The sequence below is a fragment of the Lonchura striata genome, chromosome 21 (assembly GCF_050655825.1).
Source record: "Lonchura striata isolate lonStrDom1 chromosome 21, ASM5065582v1, whole genome shotgun sequence".
Classification (NCBI taxonomy): Eukaryota; Metazoa; Chordata; class Aves; order Passeriformes; family Estrildidae; genus Lonchura; species Lonchura striata.
In genome coordinates, this window is record NC_140723.1 from 2,362,856 (window position 1) to 2,386,609 (window position 23,754).

At 44.4% G+C, this 23,754-nt stretch overlaps 1 protein-coding gene across 8 annotated transcripts in view; it reads left to right on the forward strand.

Annotated features, from left to right (window-relative positions):
- Positions 1-23,754, forward strand: part of MIB2 (MIB E3 ubiquitin protein ligase 2) — a 51,187-nt gene that overhangs the window by 1,930 nt on the left and 25,503 nt on the right. For 5 of the 8 annotated variants that reach the window (XR_014949766.1, XM_021529855.3, XM_085558726.1 and 2 more), the window contains exons 2-3: positions 10,189-10,518; positions 12,629-12,800. Coding sequence is in view for 6 of the 8 variants with exons in the window: in XM_021529855.3 (XP_021385530.3) it covers positions 10,272-10,518; positions 12,629-12,800 (419 nt within the window). In the remaining 2 variants the exon portion in view is untranslated. Of the gene's footprint in view, positions 1-10,188; positions 10,519-12,628; positions 12,801-12,844; positions 23,281-23,754 lie in introns of those variants that run through there. The other 3 variants (XR_014949767.1, XM_085558727.1, XM_085558728.1) reach the window with 2 other exon arrangements.

Sequence of the window (23,754 nt, forward strand, 5' to 3'; positions counted from 1 at the left end):
TTCCATGCTGTTCCCGTGCTGTTCCGTGCAGTTCCCGTCCTGTTCCTGACAGGTACTGCAGGTAAGGCCGGGCTGCCTGAGCTGGGGGCAGCAATTCCTGCTGGGAATTTCATTTTCCCTGGAGCATGTGAGGAAGGAAGCTCGAAGCTGAGGCACATGGGGCTTTTTCTCTGCTGTGTTTCTGGATTTCCAGTCTGCCTGAGTGGAGGCAGAAAGGGCCAGACTAAATAAATAAACCCAGAGAAGTTGGTGCAGCTGTGCTGGAGGCACTGAAGGTGTTTGCTGTCATTTCACTGCCCATGCTCTGCTGCAGAATTACTTTCTGAATGTCACAAATTCTGATTTCTACCTCATTGAGAAGCAAGTGAGCCCTGGCTCACCTTCATGGAGGTCACTTGAGCTTGGCTTTACTGCTGAACCTTCTCTCTTTTTGGCTAAGAGCCTCATGACATCCTCTGCACTTCTCTGTTGCTATAGGAGGAGTGTATTTGGCTCAAATGAGATACCATTTTTATTTCTCCTCTGTTTAGAAACTCCCTGGTTTCCTGAAACTGCTTGCTGTGAAGAATGATGCAGTTGTTCATCCTTCTAGGACTTTCCTCCAATGCTTGATTACCTGTTGAATTTTTCATTCATGGTTTCAGGATCTGGAGGAGTGAATTGTTGAGGGATGCAGCTCCTGTAAATAAACCACATCTCACATTTTTATGGTGGGAATGATGCTGTGTGACAGGCAGATAATGGAGATAAGAAAGAGGAAGCTTCCACAGCCTTGGAGGAGCTGGAGAGGTTCTTGCCCTGTTTTGAGCTTTGCTTTCTGCTCTGAACTCTGGGTGTGTAGATTTGAGTCTGGAGCAGGTGACATCTTTTGGGCACCTGATGGTTCCTTTAGTAAGTTCTTTTTTAACTTACAGGGCAATATTTGGGTATCAGATAACTCTCTGTACTCTCAGCTCTACCACTAACAGGCGTTAGTACCTTACGCCTGTTTTTCAGATTATTTAATTCTGTGGTGGAAGATCAGGAGTTCCTTTAGGCTGCCTGCAGCATTATTAACAAACTGTCATTTACCAGCATCACCACAGGCTCTGTTTTATTGAAGAGTTATTTTCTTTTTAGGCTTCACAAAGGTGGATGTGTTTCCTATGCTCTCCTCTTTGCACAGCACAGCTCTGTGAGTCACTGCCATGAGAAGGAGCTTCATATTTGTGTGATACTTGGCTCAGCACAATTCTCTGCTTATTCTGATTTTGCTGTACAGCATCATATGTTTTGACATTTATTTTGAGTGCATGTTTGGAGCTCTGTGCCTGCGAAAATCCTGTGCCAAATCCGTGTGTGAAGAATCTGTTATTCTCCTGCTTTGGTCTGCAATGGGCACTGCTGGGATTGTTTGGAAGAACTGGGATGCCTTTTCCACTAAAACTTTGTCAAATGTCTGGGAAACTGCAAGAAACTGTGGGAGTACTGTAAGTGTGGTGGTTGCAGTTGTCTCCTTCCCTTTTTTCTTGGGAAGAGGGATGTCCATGGCTTTTTCAGCTGCCTTGATGTGGAAGTGGGTGGCTCCAGCAGCACAGAATGCTCAGAGCTGTGGCTGTGCCTCAGCAACGAGCTCATCTCCTGCCTGGTGCTGGTGCAGGTTTGATTTTGCTGCTCACAGAGGCTGGTCCTGGTGGTTTCTCTGGAGTTGAAGGCTTCCTCCAGCCTGGTTCAGCTCTCTGAGGTTGTGTTGTCCCTGCCTGTTCCCATCAAATCTGTTTGCTTTGCTCATCATCTCTGCTCCAGAGGGCAGGATTCGGGGCTCAGGCAGGATTTGGGGCTGTGCCACTCGCAGCAGCTCTGATCCTGCCCTTCCCCTTCAGCTGCTGTTTTCTAGGGATAGATTGGAGAGTCCTCTTGGAGTTCTGGTTGTTTTTCAGGAATTCTAATCCATGGCTTGTCTAGGGTGTTTTTGGAGTGGCCAGAATTGTAATACAGTGCTCTCTCACCTTTCCATGCACTCTCCCTGGAAGCTCTGATGGGAGAGAGATCATTAAATTCTCCTTAAACAGAGAGAAGGTGTAGTCTGTTGTTTCTTGGGAGACTTGCAGAATTTAAATAATTCTTCTCCCTCTGTAGTAGTGTTTGAAATTTCCAAGAACACAGAAAAATTCTGCGGATTGTGGAATCAGTGTGGTTCCATTGATGTGCTGGCAGATATTCTGTTGATTGATCTTAGACCTTGAGCCACATTCCCTGATGGAATCCCAAGGGAATTAGGGATGCATGCTGGATTAGGGGTTGAAACTTCCTTCTTTTCCTGTGACCAGGCTGTGGAGAGCAGAACTTGGAGTTGGGATGTGTGAGCTTTGTTCCTGGCTCTGCCACCAATCCCACGTGTACCTCAGGCTCCAATTCCCATCCCAGGGTGCTCTTGGATTCTCCAGAGCCCCCAAAGAAAACATCTGGACTTGTAAAATGCACAGCCCTGGGGGTGAACTGCTGGACGTGCTGCTCCTCAAACCTTGGCTGAGTGAGGAAGGCAAGAGCTCCTCCTCACTTTGTTCTGCTCCCACATGCCTGCCTGGCCAAAGGCGTGTCAGGAGAGATTCCACTTCAAACCTTCTGATCTGAGCTTTTTTCTGACTTCTGTGCTTTCAGAGCACAGAAAGGGCAAGCTGCAGGCTGAAAGCAGGCAGGAGTGCAGTGCTGACCGTTCTGGGAGCCTGAAGGGGAATCTCAGGTTGGTAGGATGAGCTCTCAAGGCTCATCAGGGATCCAGCAGGTTCTATGCTCCAGCTCCCTCATGCCAGGCTGAAGGAGCTGCTTTTCGTTTGGGAAAATTAGAGGAGGAGGAAAAATTGTGTTCCTAACTCAGAGGATTTGTAAATCCCTTTATACCACCAGTGCTGAGGGTCCCAGAGTCTAAACAGCCACAGCTCTGTTTCCTCAGCCCCATTATTGAACCACCTCTCAGGACATCAACCATCTCTTAATTCTCTTGATTTTTTCACTCCTGCAATAAATCAGCATTTTGATTTTTGAATGACTTTCGGGGACACTTACTGACATTATGGACAGGCAAGGCAATCATGTCATTAGACTGGGGTTTTATGAACTTTTAAGTGCTAGAACTCAGATTTTAGTGGTAAATAGGAGTTGATAGCTGATGTGAGAGAGATGCAGACCTGAGCTTTACCAGGGCTCCACACCATCAGCTCTGGGCCAGATGGTCTTGCCTCTGAGAAATACATTAGAGCAATGTCAAGGAAGAGCACAGCTGAAATCCACTGCCAAGACAGATTTCTCACTGCTGGAATATGTTTCTGTCTGATCCTCTATTTCTAGATGATTGAAAATGGTTCTGGAAGGGATTTTGCTGAGGCCACCTAGTCCATCCTTTCCCACAAGGCATGCTAAAGTACACTGAAACCCTTCCTGATGGATCTGTTAAGCTTCTTCTTAGAGCAGTGGAGATTTTCCAGCTGCCCTGGGTGGGTTGTATTTGACTTTATTAAAGGTTTTTGTTTTGTTTTGTTTTGTGTTTTTTTAATATTGTGGCTTTTGTCACTGTTCTGGACACAGAAAAAAGGGATGCAGGTGGTTGATTGCTGACTTCTTAGTGCCAAGGGCCAGAAAAGTGATGGTGATTCCTGGCAGGAAATGGAGAAGAGTCACTCAATGCAATAATATTGAGGTTTTGTTCATTTTCTACAGAGATCTTCCACGGAAAATTTTAAATACCATTCTCCCATTTTTTTACTATGCAAAGACCTTCATTCAAACTTAGCAAATAAGTTGCTTTTTTTTCCCCTTGAACATTACCTAGTGGTTGTGTGTGTGGGCAGGGAGTATTTGTTTTTATTGTAAAGCAATGGGAGTTTAACTCTGAGATCTGCTATTGAGGAAAAAGTGGATTCTCATCAGCTGCTGAGCTTTTCCAAGGCTCTAGGCTCAAATCTGCAAACTGTCAGCTCCAATTAAAGCAAATGGCTGGAGCTGTTTTTTCTCCCTCCTGGAAAGAACACAGTTCATCAAAAGCCAGAAGGAAATTTCATTGGGCTCATGAGCAATTATCTCATGGGATGGAATAAGAGAGATCCACGAGGTGCCCAGTGTGAACTTTCACTTGTAATCACTTTTAATTCTCCACTGGGCACATGAGCACTGATCTCAGCAATTTGAAGCCTGAAGTTTTCCTGTGGAGTAGGAGCTGGTAGAGGGGACTTGTGCTTTTGTAGGGTTTGATTGATGCTGATGTAGAAATGTTGATTTTTGAGCATCTCTGAGCTGGCTGGAGATATTCCACCTTTCTGTGTGGGGTGGGTTAACCCTGGCAGGCAGCTCCAGTGGGACAGGGAGCAGGGCTGGAAGGGTGAAATTAAGGAATTCCTCAGGTGCAAAGATTTTTTGGGGAGGCAAAGAGACTCCAAACATTCCCCTTTCCTATTTCTCCCCCCATTTTTTTTTTTTTTTTTTTTTATTTTGCTGAGCGCCTGTGGTCACTTGGGCTGCTTCATCCAAAATTCCTGTGCATCTTCAGCCTCAGTGGGAAAACCAGGAAAAGCTTGGATTGTTCAGCCCCAGCTCAAAGCCCACTGTGCTGTCAGCACTGCTTTGGTCACAAAATCAAAGCAGAGAAGGAAATGAAGGGAATCCCAGCCCAACCCAGTGCCCTGTGGTGTGCCACAGCTTCTGGTGTGCCAGCTGCTTATTTGTGGTTTATGGTGCTGTTTCCTAAAGGTGCTGTTTGCATTTCAGGGTTTTAAAGCAAATATTGACCATTGTGCAATCCAAGTCCTGCAGTCAGCACGGAGCTGATTCATGAAAAACACTTTGCTGTGCCTTTGCTCCTGGGTGATTGCTGCCACTTTTCTGTTTAATTAATTTTGTTACTCACTGCTGACAAAAAGCCCTTTTTGGTCCACAGCTCTCAGGGAGGCAAAGCCAGTTTGGATTTTGTGCAGATCAGTGTTACGTTTTTGGAGCAGGTTCACTTTTCTGTGCCTGTGTTCATCAGGGGGTGGGGGTGAAATTTGAGTTAAATTGAAGGTTCAAGGCCAGCTCAGTGCAGTTTTTGTGTCCACTGCAGCTTTTGGCTCCTGCCATGCTCACACACAATGAACCCAAAATTTAAAATGTGTGACTTCTCTCTAAATTCTTCCACCTGAAGGTGGAAGATCATTTATTTAGGTCATTTATTCTGAGGTTGATGTCCATTTTTTAGGAAATCAGAATGCTGGAATGAAGAGTTTGCACATAAATTTTCCTTTACACCTACATCCTTTAACAGGGTGAAGGAATAGATGGAAAAACAGAGTGAAAACCACTCAAATATTGCTGAAAGGGAAAGAAACAACTCAGTATCAGCACACAACCAGTGTAAAATGAAATGGAGAATTCAGTTTGGGCAAAACAGATCAATGGGCTGGCATTTGTAAAGGCCAAGTGTTGATTGCAGAGATAAAATGCTCGGTGGGGACTGAGCCTGGCTGGTTATTTTTAGCATTTCCTCCCTTGTGTTTCAGGATGTGCCTGTGCCTGCTCTCATGCTGGAATGACAAGATATTAATCCCTGAGCAAAGGCCTATTAATCACCTGCTTTATTCTGTTTATGTAATGCAGTTAAATATATTCTGGGAGCACGTGAGGTTTGGGCCCTGGAAATTATTTCACCTCCCCACAGGCTTTTTTATTTTTTTTTTTTTGTGATTGATTGATTTCACCAGTGGCAGCTGCCCCACATCTGATTTTTTTTTTTATTATTTATTTAATCTCAAGCTGATTTATCAGTAAAATGCCTTCATTTCTCTGCTGTTGGTATTTAAGCCACAAAAGCAGCATCTGCTCCTCTCCGCCTCCCTCCCCTGTGCTGGTGATGCCATTTTGCAAAATTTGAGATGAAACAAAATTCCTGTCTGCACCAGGAGAAAGGAAGAAAAGTGTCACTGGGGCTTTGCAGGGGAAATCTCATGGAATTCCAGACTGCTTTGGGTTGGAAGGAGCATTAAAACCCATCCTCTTTGCAGTTCCTCCAAGCCCTGTCCAGCCTGGCCTTGGACATTTCCAGGGATGGGGCAGCCACAGCTTCTCTGCTGCACGGCACTGTCCAAGTGATGGTGGGTCCAAAATATTCATTTTCTGTGTGTTCTGCTGGTTTTCTGCTCTGTTTTCATCTAACAGTAACTACATTTGTGTGAATTTCAGGATTTTGGCATGAATGCCAACCTTAGTAATAAACTTAGCAGCTGAAAGCCTTGAGCAGGGGTATTTGATCCTGGTTGTGTTATTAAAGAGCAGAAAAGTATTTATTTCTGGCTTGCAGGTAAGGAGCAATATTTGATGGCACATTGAGCTGTGAAATTTGTGTCAGGAAAGGGGAAAAACCCCGCTGAGCCTTATTTCTGTAGGGAAATGCTCACAGGAGTAGTGGAGAAAGTGCTAAAACCCAGCAGGTTTTAATTCTATGAGCTGGCTTAATTCAGCCAGTGCACCAAAATTATTTTGATATTCTTGATGTGAGAGGATATGCAAAATTAAGTCTTGAAGCTTTACAGTGGTGGTAGCTGATCCATCTACATTCCTAATGGCTTGATGAGACTTTATTTAATGGCACTGGAAGAGTCAAAGAGAATGAAAAGGGTAAGAAATGGACAGTGGTGTTATTTTCAAAATGTAATGCTGACTGATCTGGGGAGTGATCACTTGGGGAAGTTGGGAATTTTGGAGAAGTGTGTGATTTGCACTTGCCTGAGGAAGTATCTCCTGCATGGGCAAATCCCTGTAAAATGGAGCAGTTCACCTCAAGGCAATTCAAACTGCAAAATATGTGTGGGAAGAAAAAAAAAAAGCTTTTTTTTTTTTTTCCTTTTAAACACATCCTCTGTTTACCATGCTGTTCAAATAATGTGATCACCAGGTTCCAGGCACTGATTTTTGTCAGCTGCTTACAGCACTGGGTTCTGTTTGCTGTGGGGCCACACCAGCAGCAACCTTTGCCTCCCACGAGGTGGAAATTGGGCTGAAATATTTGGATATTGGCAGAAAGTTGCCACAGTTATTGGAGATAAAATTTTGTGAGCTGAAAGCTGGAGTATTTCCCTGTTTTCCAATTAAGTTTTAGTGGGATTTCCTAAAAGTGAGAGATTACATCTAGGCTGTGTCAGAGCAGGCAAGGTCAGAATGTTAGAGGAGGATTCAGAAATTTGCTCTTGTTATAATGGATTATTCCTTCATGGTTACTTGAAATTCCCATGGGAAACTGATGTTTTCTCTCTGATTCATTTCTGGCAGCTCTACCTGGAATAATTACAGCCCAGGCAGCATCGAGGGAGGAGTATTTGCTTCAGTGAGTGAAACATTTCCACTTAGGAGGTCAATAATGCTGCTCTGGCAAGGCTCAGCCCACAAGAGCTCCATAATTCATCTCCTAAAGGTTTTGAATAAACCTTTCCTCCTGTTCTGCACCTCCCCTGAGGAGGAGATGGGAGTGCAGGATGCACCGGGTGCCTTCTTGTGTGGAAAATGGAATATTCACCTTAGGAAGGCATCCTCAGATCAGCCAGCCAGGGGCTGCTGGTGCTTTTTTGCAGCTCCTTTAAAGGCATTCAGCATCACGCTGAGCTCCAGCAGCCTCCAAAATTTTTGGGAAGGTGCACAGGGGAATGTGGGTTTGGCTTTGTGGGACACTCTGCTGTCGGGATTCTCTGCTGGGCACTTGTCAGGATGTGGCAGTGCCTGGAGAGGTGTTGGATTAAACCCTTTTCTGACCCAGAGATGGGGCAGCTGAGAGGTGTTTGAAAAACTTTTATTCTGTTTTCAGTCTCATGTGAAGGGTGAGACAATACAGATGTTATAATTCACAACAATCAAAAACCAACTATTTCCTGATTACAATACACTATAAGTATTTATTGGCCTGTCAGCTTTAGCCACACCACGCTGTAAATGCCTTAAAGTTAATAATCTAAATTTACCCCTCGTGGCTCCTACTCCAGTGCATCTTTCACAGTTCCATTTCTCCAAAGTTCCCAGTCTTATTTGCAAGGATATTATTTGAAACTTGTTTCTGGTTCCATTTCTCTCTCAGCAATGTCTGTCCTATCCCATTCATTTCTCAATCAGCATTTCTTATCTCAAGGTTTGCACACACTGTGTGAGTCTTCTGCTAGGCCTGGAGAATTCCTTACAAATCCATTTCCCACAGGGAGAGATTATCCTCCTTTATGCTGGAGGGTTTTATGGGTTTGTGGGACAGCCTGGAATGTTCTTTCATCAATAATTGCAGGAACTGGCATTGCTTTCTTTGGAATACTGAGAGTTCTAAGCCTGGGGTGGTTCATTCATTCCTGGGGAGAGGAAGGCTGGGAAGTGACTCTTTATCCCCATCCAGTACCCTGTGGAATTTGTTGCTTCCTTCCCTAAGCATGAAATTCCTTTTCCCACTGTTGGTACCCACCCCCAGTTCCCTTGGATGAAACAGGAAAGGGTGGTGGGGTGGTTCTTTTTAGGGAAAAGCCCTGTCACAATAATTGAACTGTGCTTTATTTTGCATTGTTGGATGTTCCCATTTGTTTTCTCTGCTTGACTGGTTCATAGCAGCCTTTAAAAAAAAAAAAAAAAAAAAAAAAAAAAAAAAAAAAAGCAGTCCTGCCTCTTAGTTGAAGCAATAAATATTCCATTTTATTCATCAGTGATCTGGAGGAAGAGGGAAAATATCACAAAAAAGGATATTCTTTGATAATTCCTGCTCTCATAAAGACAGTAAACACTGATCACCCCCACAAAAGCAAACAAAAGAGTCCCCCAGGGCAAGTTTTAGTGCTGATGAGAGGGTTGGATGATGTGGAGTGCACAAGGACAGCTGGCTTGGATCTGTTCTGCTGTGCCAGGAGTTTGGGTGGCACAGCAGTGGGGAGGGGGAGAGGCTGAAGCTGAGCAGAGATCAGGCCCACGCTGCACGCTGGCAATGTGGTTTTGCATCACCCCACTCCTCCCCACTCCAAAAGGGGATGTTTGCCTGGAGGATGGGTTTATTTTTAGGGTTTGGTGGTTGCAGGTGTTTTTCTTGGCGGGTGGGAGCGTTCACAGCACATCCCAGGGCCCAGAGCTGCTCCTGCTGCTGGGGCTGAGCACGTCCCCTCAGCTGGAGCAGCTCCCCAGCCTCTATGTCGTGGCACTTTGTTTGTGCCAGCTGCATTTTCCATCCCTTGGCATCCTCTTGGGCCTTTTTTTTTGAATATTTAAAAAAATCTGGGTGTTATGGGTAGCTCAGGAGGAAGAGGGAGACCCAAGGATGCTACATGAGATTTTTTTCCAGGCTCTGCATATTGAAAGCCACATTCCTCTTGTCTGTCTTGTGCTGGTAAAGAGAGAAACAAGGATTTGAGAAGCTGTTTGATTTAAGAATCTGATTTCATTCAGAGCTGAGGATGTGCTGCATCTGTGTGGTGTTCACCTCATTTACCCATTGTCATGGCAACAGCTGGGAAGGCTGTCCCTGTCTCACTGATCCCAGCACTAAATCTGCTGGGTTTATTGCAGCTGGAGCACCAGCCCTGCCCCGTTCCTGCTGTAGCTCGTGGAAAAATAACAGGAAAAGACTGAAATCAATCTGACATTGGCCATGTTTGAAAAACTGCCCTTACTTGGGGAAAACAGGCAAACGCTTCTTTTGGGTTTTAAAACTTCCCGTATCCTCAAATGAAAACCAAAACTGACTTGAAGGGCAAGTGAAACTCAGCAGTGCTGTACTAAGATGAGATGCATGTGAGACTTCCTGAAAAATGGGCTGAGATTCACTTTTATTGCTAAAATCCTGCTGCTGGTGTTTTCTTGGTAATTTCTTTCAATTTTCTTTACTTTGCTTGCTCGTTTCTGCTGCGGTTGTGTCTCTGGGCTTATTCTTGAGTTTGGCATCAAGGGCCGGTACTGGAATTTTGTGGACTCTTAGCCTAGTTCTCTTCCCTCATGCACAACTCTCTGGAAGGAGTTTTTGGATATTATTGCAGATGCTGATGAGCCTTGGAAGCCTGGTTACTTTTTGTATCACCCCCATCAGTGCTTAAGCTGTGAGAATCCCAGTTGGGAATAAAACAGATTTATCTCCTCAGCAGGGCAGGCTTTTTCTGCAGATGATTTTGGGGGTGGTGGTAGGGGGGAAATGTGAAGTGTGCAGTGGCACCACCAAAATCCCTGTTGCATTTCCAGGTGTGCTGACCATGCTGCTGCTGATCCCGCCCGTCTCCGAGACCGCAGAGGAGGAGCAGATTTAGGGTTTGCTCTGCACATCCATGGAGCCCGACCCCCATGCCAGCATGCAGGTGGGGATGAGGGTAGTCCGTGGCGTGGACTGGAAGTGGGGCAGCCAGGACAGCGGCGAGGGCAACGTGGGCACCGTGGTGGAGATCGGCCGCGCGGGCAGCCCCACCACGCCCGACAAGACCGTGGTGGTGCAGTGGGATCAGGGCAACAGGACCAACTACCGCACGGGCTTCCAGGGCGCCTACGACCTGCTGCTCTACGACAACGCCCAGATCGGTGAGCACAGCGGGCACGGCCCCTGGCACCGCGCCTCCTGCGCCCCGCCAGCCTCGGGCAGCCCTGCTGAGCCTCGCTGCTGCTGGCCAGGGCGTTCCTGCTTGGCTCTGCGTGGAGGTTCTGCTGGGCAAGGGCACAGGCACCTCCTGACCCTGTCCCGTGTGATGGCACAGCCTTTGGCACCACCTGGCCATGGCCAGGGCACTCCTGTGTCCCTCTGTGTGAAGGTTCTGCTTGGGCAGAGTCTGGGAAAGGGCACAGCCGCCTCCTGACCCTGTCCCATGTGATGGCACAGCCTTTGGCACCACCTGGCCATGGCCAGGGCACTCCTGTGTCCCTCTGTGTGAAGGTTCTGCTTGGGCAGAGTCTGGGAAAGGGCACAGCCGCCTCCTGACTCTGTCCCATGTGATGGCACAGCCTTTGGCACCACCTGGCCATGGTCTGGCCATTCTTGTGTCCCTCTGTGTGAAGGTTCTGCTGGGAGAGGTCACAGCCACCTCCTGACCCTGTCCCATGTGCTGTGGCACCACCTGGCCATGGCCAGGGCATTCCTGCTTGGCTCTGCATGGAGGTTCTGCTGGGAAAGGGCACAGCCACCTCCTGACCCTGTCCTGTGTGATGGCACAGCTTTGGCACCACCTGGCTGTGGCCTGGCCATTCCTGTGTCCCTCTATGTGAAGGTTCTGCTGGGAGAGGGCACAGCCGCCTCCTGACCCTGTCCCATGTGATGGCACAGCCTTTGGCACCACCTGGCCATGGCCAGGACATTCCTGCTTGGCTCTGCATGGAGGTTCTGCTGGGAAAGGGCACAGCCGCCCCCTGACCCTGTCCCGTGTGATGGCACAGCCTTTGGCACCACCTGTCCATGGCCAGGGCACTCCTGTGTCCCTCTGTGTGAAGGTTCTGCTTGGGCAGAGTCTGGGCAAGGGCACAGCCACCTCCTGACTCTCTCCCATGTGCTGTGGCACCACCTGGCCATGGCCAGGGCATTCCTGTGTCCCTCTATGTGAAGGCTCTGCTGGAGCAGGGCATGGGAAAGGGCACAGCCACCTCCTGCCCCTGTCCCATATCCTGGCACAGCCTTTGGGGTCCTGGTTTCCCTCTCTTCAAAGGCTCTTCTGGAGCAGGGCATGGGAAAGGGCACCTTCTGCCAGTGTCCCATGTCCTGGAACAGCTTTGGCACCACCTGGTTTTCCTCTGTGCAAAGGCTCTGCTGGAGCAGGGCATGGGAAAGGGCACAGCCACCTCCTGCCCCTGTCCCGTGTCCTGGCACAGCTTTGGCACCACCTGGCCATGGCCTGGCCATTCCTGTTTCCCTCTTTGCCAAGGCTCTGCTTCCCTGCTTTTTCCACCTGTGAGCTGAACACTTCTCTGACTTTGTCCTCCTGCAGAGAGGCCCTCCAGCCAGGAAATGGGTATTTCAAGTGACACATATCACTTCACATTGCAGCACCTAAAATACACAATTTTCCCCCCTTTAAAACATGCATTCATCAAGTTTCATTCAAATCCTCTTTACAGTTGTGTTTCCTAATTCTGTGAAGTGTAGATTAGAGTAGTGGGTTCATTCAGAACAGTTGTTCCAGGGTTTTCTAGCCCTTAAATAATTTATCTTTAGAAGCAGAACTGTTTCAATGTCCTGCACTAAGCATGGCACTCCTCCTTGAGCAGTATTTGTGCTGTAATGAACAGAGGTATTTATTTCAGACATGACTGGCTTAAAAAAATGGGAATGTAAGAAGCTGGAAAGAGGTAAACACAGGACTCACAGGATTTCTAGGTGCATCGTGTTTGTGTGCGAAATGCTCCTGGAATTTGTGTGGATCTCAAAGATATTTTCTAGAAAGGTTTGGCATTCTGCAATGCTGAAAGGAAAGCTTCTAAAAACTTGATTTTCCTTGGGATTTGTGTGGATCTCAAAGGTCTTTTTTTGAAAGTTTGGCATGCTGCAAGGGTGCTTCTAAAAACCTGATTTTCCTTGGAATTTCTGTGGATCTCAAAGATCTTTTTCTGGAGGGGTTTGGCATTCTGCAGTGCTGGAAGGGTGCTTCTAAAAACTGGATTTTCCCTGGAATTTGTGTGCATCTCCCATTCCTTTTTGCCCCCCCAGGTGTCCGTCACCCCAACATCATCTGCGACTGCTGCAAGAAGCACGGGATCCGAGGCATGAGGTGGAAATGCAAAATGTGCTTTGACTACGACCTGTGCACCCAGTGCTACATGAACAACAAGCACGACCTGTCCCACTCCTTCGAGCGCTACGAGACCGCTCACTCCCAGCCGTGAGTCCTCCTCATCCTCCTCCTCCTCATCCTCATCATCCTCATCCTCCTTCTCATCCTCCTCCTCATCATCCTTCTCATCCTCCTCCTCATCCTTCTCATCCTCATCCTCCTCCTCATCATCATCCTCATCATCCTCCTCCTCATCCTCCTTATCCTCATCCTCCTCATCCTCCTCCTCATCCTTCTCATCCTCATCCTCCTCCTCCTCATCATCCTCATCCTCCTCCTCCTCATCCTCCTCATCCTCCTCATCCTCCTCATCCTCAGCACATTTCTGGGGTTCCCTTCCATTCTGGGGCTCTCCAAAACCTGCTGGGTGCACCCCAGGGGTGTGCAGAATAACCCAGTAGAATTTAACTTCTGTATCTGTGTGATTTATATGGAATTTAATGTGAATATATTGGGCGGTGCTCAGTTTTCCTGGGTTTTCTTTTGGGTTTTATGACCAAAAGGTTTGTTTTATAATTCTGATTTCTGCGGTTCCTTTCCATCCTGGGGCTCTCCAAAACCTGCTGTGTGCACCCCAGGGGTGTGCAGAATAACCCAGTAGAATTTAACTTCTGTACCTGTATGATTTATATGGAATTTAATGTGAATATATTGGGCGGTGCCCAATTTTTTCTGGGTTTTCTTTTGGGTTTTATGACCAGAAAGGTTTTTTCTATAGAATAATTCTGATTTATAGGGCTCAGTTCCATCCTGGGGCTCTCCAAAACCTGCTGAGTGCACCCCAGGGATGTGCAGAATAACCCAGTAGAATCTGACTTGTACATGTCTGGATAATTTATAAAGAATTTAATGCATATTTATCAGGCAGTGCTCAATTTTTGCTGGCTTTTATTTTGGGTTTTATTTCTTTTAGTGGGTTTTCTTTTGGGTTTTATGACCAAAAAGGTTTTTTCTATAGAATAATTCTGATTATGGGGTTCAATTCCATCCTAAGGTTCTCCAAAACCTGCTGGGTGCACCCCAAGTTTGTTCAAAATAACCCAGCAGTAATTTAGAACCTATTATATATCTTATATATATATTTAGAGAATTTAATGTAAATATATCATGCAGTACTCAACTTTGGCTGATTGCCTTTTAAAAGGTTTTTCCCACAGAATAATGTCAGGCTTGGTTAGGTTTTAGGAAGCTGCTGGAATAAAAAGGCAGCAAACAGAAAATGTGCAGAGTGTTTTTCTAAAGTGACAAAAGGATGATTTCTGCTCTGGTTTTTCTCTTCCTCAGCTCCCCCACAATTCAATAATTTCTCAGACTTGCTTTGTTATTTGCTACTCTCAGGCCACAGGGATCTTGCACTCCTAAATTGTTGATTTATTCTTGGGGTCTCTTCATTGAAGAGCAGAACTTTCTCACTTACTCCTGCTCTGCATATTAATTTTTGTTTTGTGGTGATTGTTGCACTGATGCCTGTGGAACAGCATCTGTAATTTCATGCTCCTCCAAAACATGGGAAATCTGTTCTCCTGTCCTGAGGAAGAATTCAAAAATAGTCTCACCAATACTTTTATTTGCATTTCCTAAAGTGGGCATGAAGATGAATCATGTAAAATCCTCTTGCCTTCAGGAGAAGGAATAAGAAATCAGTTTTATCTCTGTCATTGATTTTATTATTTTTTTTCCCTTTTTTTTTTTGGCCTGCCTTTGAAAATATCAGCGTGCCTTGCATCCATCTGTGGCATGAGAAGTGTAATTTCTGTGCTCAAGGCAGTGCTGTGGGATTTGCAGCTGCTTTTCCTGCCACGTGGGAAGCTCTGCCTGGAGCTGATTTTGCCAGGCTGGTGCCAGCCTTGCTTGAGCCAAAATTCCTGGCAGAGGAAGGATTTTGCTGGCCAGAGAATTTCCCCTCTGAGCTCTGAGATTTGTATTTATCCACCAGAGAACTGTTTCTGGAGCTTAATATGTTAAATTTCTGGAGTGCTAATACAAGAAGCCAGCCAGATCCTACTGTGAAATGAGCTTCACAATTTGGTGTATCTATAAAAATACACATCTCTGTAAAAATAGACATGAGGGGGTTTTTGCTCTTTCTATTAATAGCAGAGTTATCTCCAAGTTAGTTACTCAGGGACGCCTGCTTTTGTGTTTTATTTGAGCTTTAAGGTTCATCATTTTACTCGCATTGAAATTAAAAATAAAAAAGGCACTGCTGCAGAGCAACTGTTGGATTAAACCCTTTTCTGACCCAGAGATGGGGCAGCTGAGAGGTGTTTGAAAAACTTTTATTCCGTTTACAGTCCCATGTGAAAGGTGAGACAATACAGATGTTATAATTCACACCACCACAATCAGAATCCAACTATTTCCTAATTACAATATATTATAAACGTTCCTTGGCCTGTCAGCTTTAAGCACACCGTGCTGTAAATGCCTTAATAATCTAAAATTACCCCTCAGGGGGTAATGCATCTTTCATAGTTCTATTCCTCAAAAATATTTAGTTTTATTTGCAAGGCCACCTTTTGAAAATTGTTTCTGGTTCCATTTCTCTCTCAGCAATGTCTGGCCTATCCTATGGCATTTCTAAATCAGCATTTCTTATCTCAAAATAGAAATAGAAATAGAAATGGAAATGGAAATAGAAATAGAAATACACTTTGTAAAAAACGTCTATCAAACTTGAAGAATTTTCTACAAATCCATTTCCCACAAGCAACCCCAATTTTCTGCCCTGTGCTGGGCATCCCCAACCCTGCAGGTGGGAAATATTTTGGACAGGAAGGACCTGACCCTCCCCAGGAGCAGCTTGGGATGCTGGCCTGGATAAAAAGCAGATTTCAAGGTAATTTCTCCCCAGGACTCACCCTCTGCAGAATTTACTCCTTTTTTCTGAGTGGTGGAAGATGGAAATGGAGCAACTTTCCCTTGCAAGGCTTGGCTGTGCTGGGGTTGGCAGTGCAGTGGTTGCAGTGGTTGCAGTGGTTGCAGTGGTTGCAGTCAGGTGAAGAAGGGAGCTTGGAGGATGCCAGGAGCCCTGCCAGGGCCAGAGCTGTCCCCTGGGAGTTGGTTTGGCTTTCCCAGAAGCTGCAGCACCACTCTGCAATGCCATGGAAGCTCTGGAGGCAGAGCAGGATGTGATGTCGTGATGGTGCTTTGGTGGCTTTTTGGTTGGGTTGTTTGCTTTTTTTTTTTTCCTTCCCCCTAAATTCTTTCACCTTTTTAATTTTAAATTTTTCAGTGAGTGTGGCTGGTTTAGTGCTTGGAGAAAATGTGCTATGAATTAACTTTATTTGACAAAAGCAACTCTAGACATAGCGCCTGATAGCAAATCTTTATAAAATAATCAGCAGTATTCTGATGAATACTGGGGCTGAATTCTGATATGTGTCAGCAATGAATAAGGATCTTCAGAATAAGGATCTTCAAGAATAAAGATCTTCAGGAATAAGGATTTTCAGAATAAGGATCTTCAAGAATAATGACCTTAAGAATAAAGATCTTCAGGAATAAGAATCTGCAGAATAAGGATCTTCAGAATAAAAATCTTCAGGGAAAAGGATCTTCAGGAAAAAGGATCTTCAGAAATAAAGATCTTCAGGAATAAGAATCTTCAGGAAAAAGGATTTTCAGAATAAGGATCTTCAAGAATAATGACCTTCAGAATAAAGATCTTCATGAATAAGAATCTGCAGAATAAGGATCTTCAGAATAAAAATCTTCAGGAAAAAGGATCTTCAGAAATAAAGATCTTCAGAATAAAGATCTTCAGGGATGAGGATCTTAAGAATAAGGATTTTCAGAATAAGGATCTTCAGAATAAAAATCTTCAGGGAAAAGAATCTTGAAGAAAAAGGATCTTCAGAATAAAGATCTTCAGGAATAAGAATCTTCAGGAATAAGAATCTTCAGGAATAAGAATCTGCAGAATAAGGATCTTCAGAATAAAAACCTTCAGGAAAAAGGATCTTCAGAAATAACGATCTTCAGAATAAAGATCTTCAGGAAAAAGCACCTTCAGGAATAAGGATCTTCAGAATAATAAGCAGCTGATAAAAAAAAAAAATTAAAAAAAAAAAAAAGAAAATAAAAAGAGACACAGCATGAGCTGTCAGGTGTGGCAGTGATTTCTGGCAGCCTCCATAAGGGACAAGGATAAAAAAGCAGTTTAATTGGCTGGTGGAACACCTTTCCTGCTGCTCCTGCTTGGCAGGTATTGATTCCAGCTGAGTTTGGGGATGGAGAGGAATTAGAAATTCTCCAGGGAGAGCTCCCTGTTGTGGGAAGCTGCAGTTTTGAAGCTGGATGGGAGGTTCACGTTGTGCTCCTTGGAAGGGTTGATGGTCAGAAATGGGTTTGGTTTCAGGATTGCACAATAACTGCAATAAACGTGTGTTTTCTGCAGCTTTCACACAGATGAAATCCCTTTTACTCAGAAGTGGAAGCAGGAAGCAGTGGGAATGCTGACTTAGAAATACAATAAAATGGAACGAATATTGTTCAAAGAGAAATAGAGCTAGAAAAAAATTATTTAGAGAAATAAAACTATAAAAAAATACATTGTAGTAAGACCCACAAGAACAAGTAGTTTTAATTTATTAACTTTAAAACAACTACAATGTAGTATGACAAAAAATGAACAAACCAAACACTTAGTGTTTCGTAATTAAAAAAGTAGTTCTAATTTATTAACTTTAAAACAACTACAACATAGTGTGACAAAAAACTAATAAACCAAGAGACAGAGTGTTTCGTAATTAAAAAATAGTCAACTTCTAATTGTAATGACACAAATGATAACATCTGTATTATCTCACCCTTCTCATAAAACTAAAAATAAAACAAAACTTTTTCAAACAACTCTCAATTAACCAATCTCTAAGCCAAAAAAATAGTAAAAAAAATTTAAAAATTCAAATATAAGTAAAAAATAATTTTTCTTTGGTGCCTGCACACCACCTTTGCTTTAATGCCAATGGGATTTGTTGCTGCAGGGTTCTGGGAGTGCTCTGGGCTGTTAGGGATGGAATGTCCTGCTGTGAAACACAGGGCAGGGATCACCTTTGAGCAGAGGATTTCTGTGGAATAAGGCAGGTCTGAGCTGTGCAGGCTCTTTGCCTTAGGCACTGCAGCGTCCTTTTCAAGAACTGAAATTTTCTGCCTGTGACTCACTTGGTCCATTGCTTAGATCACTCATCTCTCTTTATTTTTCTTCTTCTAATTAAAGTAGAAGATAAAAGCTTGGGCAGTTCCTTAAGGACAAAAAGAGAAAATCAGAGTATTTCCTTATTTTTTTTCCTTCTAAGTAAAGTAGAAGATAAAACCTTTTAAGGACAAAGAGAGAAAATCAGAGTATTCCCTTATTCTTTCTTCCCTTCTAAGTAAAGTAGAAGATAAAACCTTTGGCAGTTCCTTAAGGACAAAAAGAGAAAATCAGAATATTTCCTTATTCTTTTTTCCCTTCTAAGTAAAGTAGAAGATAAAACCTTTTAAGGACAAAGAGAGAAAATCAGAGTATTCCCTTATTCTTTCTTCCCTTCTAAGTAGAAGATAAAACCTTTGGCAGTTCCTTAAGGACAAAAAGAGAAAATCAGAATATTCCCTTATTCTTTTTTCCCTTCTAAGTAAAGTAGAAGATAAAACCTTTTAAGGACAAAGAGAGAAAATCAGAGTATTCCCTTATTCTTTCTTCCCTTCTAAGTAAAGTAGAAGATAAAACCTTTGGCAGTTCCTTAAGGACAAAAAGAGAAAATCAGAGTATTTAAAAGGTCAGTGGTAAATGCTGTGTGGATTTGGGTTTTAGATTCCGGGATTGTCCCACTCCTTCCTCAGGCAGGGCCTGGGGATCCTTTGGTCCCTCCCAAATTCCTGCTGCTGCTGCCAGGGGGAGCATCCCTGCTGGCAGCAGCTCCCTGATCCCAGATTTAGGAGGATTTAACCCCAGACAGGCGCTGCAGAGGTTCCCAATCAGTTCCCTAAAGAGGCTTTGAAGATATCTTTACCTGAAGGCTATTTCAGCTCTTCAGATGACCCGAGTTTGAACTTTAAGTGATAGGAAGCACTGATTTTTATTTTTTTTTTTAATTTTGCTATTTGAGGTAATCTCTCCCTGACCTCCTAATTTATTATTTTTTTATTGGTCTTGTTCAGTTGAATTTTATGGCTGTTGTAGGAGAGGCTTCCATGCTTGGCTTAAAAGGGTGGAAGGGCTCAGTTTTACCAAAGAGCTTTTTTCAGGGCTGCTGCATCCATTTGCTCAATATGTGCTTAGTAATTGGAAGATAAATCAGTGTCTGGGCAGCAAAGCAAAGCTCATCAAGTTTATATTAGGGCAGGAAAAGTCAGGCACATTCTGCAAATAATCAAACCTGAGATACAAAATATTCATGTTGTTATATTCCCATGCAGCACCAACATTTTGCTTGGATCTCCTGCTCAGGGCTGGGGCTGAGCTGAGTTTCAGATGTGGAATTTTACCCAGGCTATTTTCCTAGCCTTCTCTCACCAATAAATCACAACCTCAGTAGTTTTTCACAAGCCCTGATTTTTTTTTTTTTTTTTTTCTATTTTTCCCTGGCAAACAATGGAGCTGGAGGAGCCAGCGAGCTGCACAGGGAAATGTTTTGTGTAATCAAGCACAAGAAATACAAATATTTTCTCCCATTGTGCTTTATCCTGTAGTCAAAACAGAAATTGCAGTTATTTTCATCTGGAATTCTTAAACCAGCTCTGTCTGGTGGAGTGACCAGCTGGATTTGGAAACCAGAGGCTGGAACAAGTGCTCTGATTTTAGGTCTGTGCAGGGCAGAGCCATTCAAGGCAGTTTGAATCATCCCAGCTCCCATCTGAGAGCTGAACTGACCCAGCAGCTCAGTGACAGCTGCTGGGTGTTTGATTTCTGGGCAATAAAAGGATGCAGGTTTATTTACAGAATAGCCTCCTAACAGGTGGTATTTATTAACTGTTTCATTTAAACTGCAGTGGCAGTATAAACTAAGAAATTTGGGTGAGGAATATTTGGAATCAAATGAATTTATGAATATGAATTTGTATGATTTTGCTTTAAGAAAAAAAAAACCACCATGATTTGCCAGATAAATTGCCTGTGCCTCCTTTAAAAAATAACCAAACATGAGCACCAAGGTGTATTTTCATACTGGGGCTTCCCTTGTGTAATTTGGATTATTCTGTTTGATTTCTAGGACGGGGATTGTCTTTCAATGGCATATTTTATCTTTATCTTTTCTGGAATTGCAGGATCAAAAACTTCAAGAGAAACCTTCACTGGGTGTTGAACTAATAATGAAGTTTGGAGGATGATAATAAGATATTTTCACACCTTGTGCTCAGTGGTGTTTCTGCCTCTCCTCAGTGCAATAATTCCGATTTTAAATGCTGTGTATGAACATCTCTGAGAGCACAGTTGTGAAAAACTGTCTGCAGGAACCTTTTTAGCTCCCATTTAGTGGCCTTGGTCTGAAACCTTCCCTGCTGTGGCTTTTCAGAGCAGGATTAGATCCAAATTACTTTGGGGGTTACCAAAAAACCACAGCTTTTACAGATAAAGATGTGTTCTAAGGCTGGTTTTGTCAATAAATATGCCTTGTCAAGGAAGGAGAGGATTGAAAAGGAAAAAATCGGGGTAAAGGCAGTTCCTGAAATAGATTCCTGTGATCCAAATTATTTTTGGGGGTTACTAAAAAAAATGCATTTTTACTGATAAAGATGTGTTATAAGAATACAGCTAGTTTTGTCAAGGAAGGAGAGGACTGAAAAGGAAAAAAATCTGGGTAAAGGCAGCTCCTAAAATAGGTTTCTGTGATCCTGATTACTTTGGGGGTTACCAAAAACCATAACTTTTACAGATAAAGATGTGATATAAGGCTGGTTTTGTCAAGAACTGTGTTCTGTCAAGGAAGGAGAGGATTGAAAAGGAAAAAATCTGGGCAAAGGCAGTTCCTGAAATAGATTTCTGTGATCCTGATTACTTTGGGGTTACCAAAAAAGTACATTTTTACTGATAAAGATGTGTTATAAGGCTGGTTTTGTCAAGAACTGTGTTCTGTCAAGGAGAGGATTGAAAAGGAAAAAATCTGGGTAAAAAATCTGGGTAAAGGCAGTTCCTAAAATAGGTTTCTGTGATGCTGATCCCTCTCCAGCTCCTTGTCTTAGTCTGGTTCCTGCTTGAGCAACCAGCAGCCATCTGTCAGAAATGCCTTCCTTTATCCTTTGCTGGAAGAGTTTCAGGAGCAGCTTTGCTGGGGGGATTAAAAACCTGGAATTTCTTGCATTGAGGTGACTTTTGCCTGTAGTTCCTGCAAGATCTTCGTGTTGGCTTTTCTGGAGGTGGATCTTTTGTGTGTCCTGGCAGGGATGTGAGTTTGTGGCTCCCACAAGTTGAAAATCTGGTTTAGGGCTGTGCCTTTCTGAAGGAATTAATGTGATATTTATGGCCTGCCACCTCACAGGGTGACCAACCCTTCTCTTCCTGGTCCCATTCATTGTGTTTCTTTCTTCAGATAAAAATTTTGTGCAGCAGAAAAATCTCACTAAACACATCAACCATGCCTGGTGTGAAGGAGCTCTGGCTTGCTGCTGCAAATTTAAACTTGTTTTAGTTTAAGTTTCTCCAGATCAGTGGATTTGGAGGCATTAATGTGATATTTATGGCCTGCCACCTCACAGGGTGACCAGCCCTGCTTCCTGGTCCCCTTCATTGTGTTTCTTTCTTCAGATAAAAATTTTGTGCAGCAGAAAAATCTCACTAAACACATCAACCATGCCTGGTGTGAAGGAGCTCTGGCTTGCTGCTGCAAATAGAAATTTGTTTTTGTTCCAGTTTCTCCAGATGAGTGGATTTGGATCTCCCATCCTCTCTTTAAAGCAGGGGTGATGCTGCTGTTCCAGATGCTGCAGCAGAGTTCTCAGGGATGTCAAAACCCAAATCAGCAGCTCAGAGAGGCTTGAGCAGGGCACAGCATCCCCAGGCAGTGGTTCCCAGCGTGCTGGATGGAGCCACAGCTTCATTCTGTACCGTGCATGCTCCCAGGCTCTGCAGTCATTTCATATCCTTGGAATTTGTAGGGCAGAAATGGCTGCAGACTGCTGCTGTCATAATTAACAGTGTTATTAAAGGCAGTAGCACAGTGATTAAATTTATCCCAGGGGTATTTTTGCATCACGCTGGGTAATTTTGGTTGTTATCCAGGATTTGGAGCAAAACATTGAATTAGATTAAAACCTTGTAAGACTCTTTGGCTGGGGAGATTTGGTGCTGGCATCACTCTTTGGTGGTGCTGCTCAGCAGGGTCAGAATTCTGGTGAGGCTGGGGAAGGAGGGCACTTCTGCTGGGTGAAATTCAGAATTTCAGCAGCACAGGAGAGGGAATTTGTTACAATTTCCTTCCTTAATGAATTGCTCAGCTTTCTAAATTGATCACCTTTGTTTTTTTTGGTCTCCATCCACAAATTTCAGAGGAGGTGGCAGGTTAATGTGAGAGTGTTGAGCTGGGGAATGACTACTGTTACATGATAATCCAAAAAGGGAACTTCTGCTAAGAATAGAATGAGTGGTGGATATTTTGCTATTTAAACATCTTAAGCTCAGCTCGGTGCTTTATTTTACTATCACTAAGAATCTTTGCATTGAATCCCCTCCCTTGTGAGAAGTGTTTGGAAGAGAGAATTATATTTTTATGGCTTAGTCTCAGGGCTTGGCTCAAACATCTTTGATAAATTATTAGAAAAACATTGAACAAAATGCAGTGAAAACATCTAAGCTGTTTCAGAGGCTGTACCCAAATCCAGGCTGGTTTTTGAAGCCAGTCTGTAGTGCCTGACACAGTGCAATAAAATAAATGCTGAGCAGTGAGTCTTTATAGCTGAGCTTTTCCCTCCACTCTCATTATCTTCTTTCATAACAATATCCAGCCTTGATGGTGCTTAAAGCAGACAAAATCTCAACCCTCCAAATACTGGGCCTTCATTTTCCTCCTGCCTGGGTAATTATGAATATTAATTATTCGTGATTACAAGAACAAGGCATAAATAGTCCCTCCCTCTTTTAAAACACACAAGGTTGTAAACCACAGGGCGGGAGGTTAAGAAAAGTAAGACTTAAGCATTTGCTGGATGAGTGAACAGTAAGTTCAAGCATAAGCTTTTTATCCTCCTGAGTCTCCACCTTCCCTCTGGAGGTATTAGATGGGAAGGAAACGTGGAGCTCTGGGGTCATCCCTCCCCCAGGAGGCTTCTCCTCTCCTCCCCTTGTGCAGCAGCTGCCGAGCTCCGGGCTGGGAGCTGCCAGAGCCTGTCTGGCTCCAGGGGCATGGACTGGGGCACTTCTGCTGTCACCTAGAAAAGAGATTGTAGCCTGGCTGAGCAGCCAGGCAGGTCCCCGTGGGCTTTGGTGGCTTGCTGGCTGATGAGGAGCTTTAGTGGCAGCCTGGGGACAGCAGGCACCGAGAGGCTGCCGTGCCACCATGGGAATTGGGAGCTGCTTTAACAGGACAGCAGACCCCCTGTTCACCATCACGTAGGTACCTTTGTCCCCAGCAGCTGCAGGGGGATGTGGGATGGGGGATGTGGGGAGCTCTGTGGGATCCTGGGGATGTGGGGAGCTCTGTGGGATCCTGGGGATGTGGGATTTGGATATGGGGAGCTCTGTGGGATCCTGGGGATGGGGGATGTGGGATGTGGGGAGCTCTGTGGGATCCTGAGGATGTGGGGAGCTCTGTGGGATCCTGGGGATGTGGGGAGCTCTGTGGGATCCTGGGGATGTGGGGATGTGGGATGTGGGATGTGGGGAGCTCTGTGGGATCCTGGGGATGTGGGGATGTGGGATGTGGGATGTGGGGAGCTCTGTGGGATCCTGAGGATGTGGGGATGTGGGATATGGGGAGCTCTGTGGGATCCTGAGGATGTGGGGAGCTCTGTGGGATCCTGGGGATGTGGGGATGTGGGATGTGGGGAGCTCTGTGGGATCCTGGGGATGTGGGATGTGGGGAGC